The sequence below is a fragment of the Oncorhynchus mykiss genome, chromosome 4 (assembly GCF_013265735.2).
Source record: "Oncorhynchus mykiss isolate Arlee chromosome 4, USDA_OmykA_1.1, whole genome shotgun sequence".
Classification (NCBI taxonomy): Eukaryota; Metazoa; Chordata; class Actinopteri; order Salmoniformes; family Salmonidae; genus Oncorhynchus; species Oncorhynchus mykiss.
This window is the reverse complement of record NC_048568.1, coordinates 35,795,737-35,803,947: the sequence shown is the minus strand read 5'-3', so window position 1 is coordinate 35,803,947 and position 8,211 is coordinate 35,795,737. Positions and strand designations below refer to the sequence as shown.

The window sequence follows — 8,211 nt, the reverse complement described above, 5'->3', positions numbered from 1 at the left end:
GGACCAACCTGCCCCCACCTTTTCCTTGATCTTATACAGGTGTCAAAATAAATCAAATCAAATTTTAATTGGTCACATACACATGATTAGCAGATGTTATTGCGGGTGTAGCGAAATGCTTGTGCTTCTAGTTCCGACAGTGCAGTAATATCTAACAAGTCATATCTGAAAGAAATTACACAGCATATACCCAATACACATAAATCTTAGTAGGAATTAATTAAGACTATATACATAGGGATGAGCGGTGTCAGAGCGGAACGGACTAAGATACAGTAGAATAGTGTAGAATACAGTATATATGTGTGATGCAAGATATGTAAACATTATTAAGTGAATGAGATACCATAGAATAGTATAGAATACAGTATATACATATGAGATGAGAAATGCAAGATACGTAAACATTATTAAGTGACTAAGATACTGTAGAATAGTACAGAATACCGTATATACATATGAGATGAGTAATGCCAGATATGTAAACATTACTAAAGTGACTAATGTTCCATTCCTTAAAGTGGCAAGCGATTTCTAGTCTATGCCTACAGGCAGCAGCCTCTAATGTGCTAGTGATGGCTGTTTAACAGTCTGATGGCCTTGAGATAGAAGCTGTTTTTCAGTCTCTCTGTCCCAGCTTTGATGCACCTGTAGTGACCAAAGCTTTCTGGATTATAGTGGGGTAAACAGGCAGTGACTCTGGTGGTTGATGTCCTTGATGATCTTTTTGGCCTTCCTGTGACATCGGGTGCTCTAGGTGTCCTGGAGGGCAGGTAGTTTGCCCCCGGTAATGCGTTGGGCAGACCGCACCACCCTCTGGAGACCCTTTCGGTGCAGTTGCCGTACCAGGCGGTGATACACCCGACAGGATGCTTTCAATTGTGCATAAGATTGTGAGGGTTTTAGGTGACAAGCCACATTTCTTCAGCCTCTTGAAGTTGAAGAGGCTCTGTTGCTCCTTCTTCACCACATTGTTGTGTCGTCTGCAAACTTGATGATTGAGTTGGAGGCATGCTTGGCCACTCAGTCATGGGTGAACAGGGAGTATAGGAGGGGGCTAAGCACGCACCCTTGTGGGGCCCCAGTGTTGAGGATCAGCGGAGTGAAGATGATGTTTCCGACCTTCACCACCTGGGGGATTCCTGTCAGGAAGTCCAGGACCCAGTTGCACCGGGCGGGGTTCAGACCCAGGGCCTCAAGCTTAATGATGAGCTTGGAGGGTACTATGGTGTTGAATGCTGAGCTATAGTCAATAAACAGCATTTTTACATAGCATCCTCTTGTCCAGATGGGATAGAGCAGTGTGCAGAGCGATGGCGTTTGCATCGTCTGTGGATCTATTGGGGCGTTAAGCAAATTGAAGTGTGTCTAAGGTGGCAGGTAACAGATAATATGATCCTTGGCTGGTCTCTCAAAGCACTTTGTGATGACAGAGGTGAGTGCTATGGGGCGATAGTGTTCCTTTACTCTCCCTGTTCCACAACTCTTGCCACTTATTTTTAACCACTGTTCTTATTAATTCCTTGGCTTCTGTTTTACTGATGGACAATTCCGTCTCAACATTAGGATGTTTAAGAGCCTGCTTGGCAATAATATCCACTTCCTCATTCCCCTCTACTCCCACATGAGCTGGTACCCAGAGGAACATCACAAATATCCCCATCTGTTTCACCCTATACAAGCACTGCAAAACCTCATACAATAGATCCTGTCTGCTCTGAGACAGAAATGAATTTAAGTTCATCAGTGCTGCACAGGAGTCAGAGCAGATGACTACCCTGTCTGGCCTCACCTCCTCCACACACACTGCAGCCAATAGTATGGGCAACAACTCCATTGGGTAAACAGATGCCACCTTAAACTCAGGAACACTAAAATCTGCTCCTGCCCTCCCTGTTTTGGGGTCCTTAGATCCATCTGTGAATTTATTAAAGAGAGCATAGTATTGTGTTATTAAATGTTCACTTACAACTTAATCTACTCCTTCCTCAACATCCCTTACCCTCTCAAGCAACCATAGATCTATCAGTGGTTGAGGTAAAACCCAAGGTGGGACAGCAGGAAGAAGCACAGAGGGACTAAACTCCCTCCCAAACAACCCCATCTCTCTCGCCATGCAATTGCCTATCCACCCAAAGCTTGTATTCAGATTTTGTCCATGTTCCCAACACTCTAGGAGCACCTTTTTTTCAGATGTGTGACCTTATGTCTTTTAAGATTTACCCAATATGTCATGGCCGGATGTTCTCCTCTGACCCTCTCTCTCCCCCACCATCTCTTTCTGATCCAGGAACCCCAGATGTTCTCCTCTGACCCTCTCTCTTCCCCAAGCTGCCCCTCTTCTGTCAGATTATTAGAGCTGTGCACCTTCACAAATACCTGGGCTGACATCTCTGCCTTCTCCACATCTCTCACTGCAACAATCCCCCCACTTTTCAGCACAGGGAGATCCCAATCTCTTCTTACCCCACTCATCCTTTTAATCATCCCCCATACCTCTCCCACAGGAGTGGTCCTGCCTATGTTTCCACAGAACCAGTGCCAATACTCCTCCTAGCTGTCCTAATGATCCTCCTTACTACTGCTTGTGCTTGTTTATACTGAATCAGGTGCTGGTAATTATGGGACCTTATCAACATTCTGAAAGCGCTGTTTCTAGTCTTCACTGCTTCTCTACACCCTTCACTCCACCAGGGGACTGCGTTACTCTTTCTCCCCCATGTACCCATAGGAATCACCTGCCTTGAGGTCCCTACTATTGCTACTGTTTCTATATCTAAATTAAGATCTACCTGAGACAGCTCCTGTTCACTCAACTCCTACTGATTATTCCTCCCCCATGATAGGATCGTGATCACTACCCACTGTAGATTCTTCCAAAACCTCCCAACTACATCTACCTGCCATTGAATTTGAGATCAAAGTCAAATCCAGAGCAGATTCATTTCCAGTTACTGGGTCAATCCTGGTTCCCCAGCCGTCATTAAGACTCATAAACCATTTCTCATCCAGTAGTTACTCCAACACTTGTCCGTAAACAAATTAAGCATGACGTGCAATAACTAAATTCGCCTTTGCACTCCTAAACAACGCGATAAAAAAAAAAAAAAACGTTGAGCAAAGGGCAAAGTCTACAAAACCTAGTTCACTCTGTTCATAACACATTATAGTTTTGAGAACAGAAAACTGTATTGAGATCAAATGTTTTGAGATCAAATGGTTTCTCATCGATGAGAAAATTGTCCGAATGTCGGCCAAAATTAATCTCGCTCAATTTTATCCCAATGCCGGCCACTGGGCTTCCTCTCGCTACCACATTTGCTTGTGAGTGGAAACGCCAAGAGGGTGCTTCAAATGTATTCATCCGGTGAAATATCTGTGAACAGGACGTTGAAAACATGGCTTCCGAATCGACAAATCTAATATTCCTTTGCTAAAAATGTACATCTCTGTTGTTGTTTCCACTAGATAGCACAGCCACAAAGTTGGAAACAAACATTTGCTTTTTTGGTCTTAATTTAAGGTTAACAATGTGGTTAAGGTTAGGTCTAAAATCACATTTTAAGAAGATACATTGTAAAAATAAAAATAAAATAAAAACTCCATAACGTTGAACAACAATCTCCGAAAAACTCCACCGAACAAGAAGATGCATTGTAAAAATGGGCGGGGTTTAATACTTTGTGGCTGTGGTAACTAGTGACTGCTGCGTGAGCTGCCTTTTTGCGGATTTTTCTGTATCGCAGTTAGCTAGCCATACCTCGATGCATCTGACCGGAGGTAGCTACACAGAAGTGAAGAGTCGCCCTCAATAATCGATAAACCGACGTGTTGGGGTACGTAAAATCTGATTCAGTAGTTACTTTTTCACCATATTGTCTGAGTTTTATCAACGGTAGGTAGCTAGCTAGCTACCTAACTCAAACATTGCGAATGGTTTCCCGGTAGTTAGCCAGCGTATCCGCTAACTACAACAGCCGCAGCTAACCTTGTCAGACTTGTTCTGTTGTGGAGGGCAAAACCCTCTAATATTACTTGCCTAGCTAGCGAGAATAATTAGGGTAGGTTGGCTATAGCTGACCCTAACGACAATATAACCAATGCCAACGTGAAGGTGTTTTGTCTTTCATATGTAGTTAGCCAGATGGCTAGTACCAGGCCTGGCTTTTCAACCACACACACACACGACACGGTTGGAATTTTAGATATGAATAGTTGTCAGCTGACATTATACAGCCAATAGTGCTTAGCGAGTAGTGCTTTTTGAGTTCGGTTCGATTATAAAACAATATTCACTGGTTTAAAAAAAATCATTAAACATTAAATGCACTACATTACGTGGGTTGAATGCTGTAGCAACACATAATAAAACAATTAAAGTTCAATGACTGTCCCTTACTGGTTCACTTAACTACAATTTATTAACATTAACGTTACTTTAATAAAATATTTCAGTTGTGCATATTACATTAGTTTTATTTGATGACTTTATTATTTAATTCCAAGCCATCTCATCTCTATAGAGCTGCTGTCTGACAATCATTAGTAGTTATAAGTCAATAAGGCATAGTTGGCATTCAGCAGTCAAAACTATCAGTCACTTAGATTATGTATTTTCAGGTAGTGATGCCTTGACAAGCAACTTCTATCTCTCTCCTCTGTGTCTGCCCCACACTAACCTAGCATAACAGGCGTAAAAGAAACAGACTGGACAAGTAGGCACGCAATGGATTATGGTCATTGTAGTTGATTACCACGTTTTCTGCAATAACTGAGTATTGGCCTGTTAAATCAGTAGTAGGGAGTTGTAGTTTATCTCAAGATATTGTGTATCAAATCTGTAGGCTTAATCAAGGATAAATCTAGGCCTTCGTGTGTATCAAATCTGTAGGCTTAATCAAGGATCAATCTAGGCCTTCATTGTGTATCAACTCTGTAGGCTTAATCAAGGATCAATAAAGCCAAAATGTTCAGGATTTGTCATTACGTGATCACAATAGGCGGGGATATTTTCGGTTCCGTTTAGCCTATAGGTTATGCGTAAGAAAGCAACTGCACTGAAATTAATAGCCAGATAGATTGCATTTCCCCCATCCTGAAAGTAAAAAGAATGTTCATCTGTTAAGATGTTTTGTCTATGGATAGACCCATACTGCTTCTATCTTTTTGGTATTTTGTTATAGGCATAGGCGACCACTAATCTTCTCAATTCCGGGGCATTTAAAACAACCATATTTTCCGTGGAATAATGACACTTGCTTTATAGGTCTATCGTGGCGTGAACTCATGTTGAGCAAGACAGTCAATTGGTTAGTGACTGCAGAAAGCATTGCAAAGTTAATCATTGTTATAGCCTAGATGGCTTTATATACACCTTCCTAATATTGAGTTGCACCCTCCCCTTTTTGTCCTCAGAACAGCCTCAAATTGTCAGGGCATGGACTCCATGAGGTGTCAAGTGTTCCACAGGGATGCTGGCCCACGTTGACTCCAATGCTTCCCACAGTTGTGTCAAGTTGGCTGGATGTCCTTTCGGTGGTGAACCATTCTTGATACACACGGGAAACTGTTGAGCGTGAAAAACCCAGCAGCGTTGCAGTTCTTGACACAAAGCGGTGTACCTACTACAATACCCCGTTCAAAGGCACTTCAATATTTTGTCTTGCCCGTTCACCCTCTGAATGGCACGCATACACAATCCATGTCTCAAAGATGAAAGAGAGATTTTTAAGCCATCGCCTCCCCTTCATCTTCACTGATCTAACAAGTGACATCAATAAGGGATCATAACTTTCACCTGGATTCACCTGGTCAGTCTGTCATGGGCAGAGGACCTTAATGTTTTGTATACTCGGTGTATAAGTGAGCAAGGGGTAGCCTATGTGTTTTTTTTGCCCTTCTCTATAACAATTGTTACATTCTCACATACCCCCCCCAATTCAAGCCATGGTTTTAACCGTAACACATCAAACCCCCCACAGAAATTGATAGCATTTAGCCAAAGGAGCATGGTGACAGTGATTACATCTGTGAACCTGAATAGAGCTCCAATACACCTCGTGTCCATGTTGATTTCAGAAAGAGTCCTATACAGTATCTACACAGTAATGGTTGCAGGCTGCAAACCGTCCAGCCTAATCTATATTTTTAAAGGGGTGATAGGCCTATTTTAGCTAAATTGACAAATTCAATTGATTAGATTACTCTTCGAATTTAAAAAAAATATTTAAAAAGCTTCGAATACATGTTGGTGAGATATTTCATAATAAACTGACGTGTGATGTATACATAAACACTGTCTGCGTGACGTGAATGCGTTGACAGTTCAATGCCGTAGGGGGAAAAAACGTGTCTCCGTTGACAATCCATGTTAATTCATGACGGTATCTTATGGTGCTAGGAAGACTAGGTATCAGTAACTTCATTAGGCTTTTATTTAGGCCTGAAATCACTCGCTATTCCAGTCATCCTGTTTGGACTGGAGAGTTGTTTACTGTTGTGTCCACTGCTCTCTTATGACCGTTCTGACTGTATACTTTGGTCCAATGTTTTATGTGGGTGATTTCCACAAGATGTCGTTCCCTCATCTCAACCGACCCCTGTTGCCACCGGGAATCCCGCCTCCACAGTTCTCTGGTTTTCCTTCAGGTGAGTCATCACAGACGGAGGTCCTAACCTATGGGCCTGTCTATGTAAATTATACAGCTAGTTAGTACATTGTGAACATGCCTCTGATTTGTAAAGGATATATAATACTCTGCATTAATATAATGGATGAGTTTCCCACTAGTGATTACCAGTTGGTGGGCCGTTCAAATGGATTTTCCCCAGTCGTATGTTGTAAACATATATACCGATGATATCTCTATCGTTCTCTATGTCCCAGTATGGTGTCTGAGTGCACGGCCAGCGCCATCGAAGCCATCTCCATTTTGAAGTAGTACATTTTCTGCTTCTACCACTTCTGAGTTGGCAAACAAACTGAAAGGTTGCCTACTGCCATCTATAGAGTGTGTTGTTTTGAACGGGTATCAAGCCTTTTATGGCGATTTACTGCCACCTACAGTTATGGAATGTTTGCTCAGGGGTTTTCAGTGCCTTCAGAAAGTTTTCACACCCCTTGTCTTTCTCCACATTTTGTTGTGTTACAGCCTGAATTTAAAATTGATTAAGTTGAGATTTTGTCGCTGGCCTGCACACAATGGTCATAATGTCAAAGTGGAATTATGTTTTGAAAAATGTGTACTAATTATTTCAATGAAAAGCTGAAATGTCTTAAGGCAATAAGTATTCAACCCCTTTGTTGTGACAAGCCTTAACAAGTTCAGGAGTGAGAGTGTGCTTAACAAGTCACATAATAAGTTGCATGGACTCACTCTGTGTGCAATAAGTGTGTTTAACATGATTTTTGAATGATACCTCATCTCTGTACCCCACACATACAATTGTCTAAGGTCCCTCAGTTGAGCCGTGAATTTCAAACACAGATTCAACCACAAACACCAGGGAGGTTTTCCAATGCCTCGCAAAGAAGGGCACCTAAAGAAAACAGATATTGAATATCCTTTTGAGCATGGTGAAGTTATTAATTACACTTTTAGATGGTGTATCAATACACCGAGTCACTACAAAAGATACAGGTGTCCTTCCTAACTCAGTTGCCGTAGCGGAAGGAAACCGCTCAAGGATTTCACCATGAGGCCAATGGTGACTTTAAACGGAGGTTAATGGCTGTGATAGGAGAAAACTGAGGATGGATCAACAACATTGTAGTTACTCCACAATACTAACCTAATTGACAGTGAAAAGAAGGAAGCCTGTACAGAGTAAAACATATTCTAAAACATGCATCCCGTTTGCCACAAGGCACTAAAGTAATACTGCAAAGCAGTTCACTTTTTGTCCAGAATACAAAGTATTGTGTTTGGGGCAAATCCAATACAACACATTACTGAGTACCACTTTCCATATTTTCAAGCATAGTGGTGGTTGCATCAAGTTATGGGTGTGCTTGTAATTGTTACGGAATGGGGAGTTTTTCAGGATAAAAACAGAATGTAGTTAAGTATAGGAAAAATCTTAGAGGAAACCTGATTCAGTCTGATTTCCACCAGACACTGGGAGATGAATTCACCTTTCAGCAGGACAAAAACCTAAAGGCTAAATCTACACTGGAGTTGCTTACCACAAAAACAGTGAATGTTCCCGAGT

General features: G+C 41.8%; 1 protein-coding gene across 4 annotated transcripts in view; it reads left to right on the top strand.

Moving 5' to 3' along the window:
* The first annotated feature begins 3,668 nt into the window (after positions 1 to 3,668).
* LOC110522557 (RNA-binding protein 25) overlaps positions 3,669 to 8,211 on the top strand; it is a 28,224-nt gene continuing 23,681 nt past the window's right edge. For 3 of the 4 annotated variants that reach the window (XM_036976185.1, XM_036976184.1, XM_036976182.1), the window contains exons 1-2: positions 3,670 to 3,836; positions 6,573 to 6,648. In XM_036976185.1, coding sequence (XP_036832080.1) covers positions 6,573 to 6,648 — 76 coding nt within the window. In that variant the 5' untranslated portion in view covers positions 3,670 to 3,836. Of the gene's footprint in view, positions 3,837 to 6,572; positions 6,649 to 8,211 lie in introns of all 4 variants that reach the window. The other variant, XM_036976183.1, reaches the window with a different exon arrangement.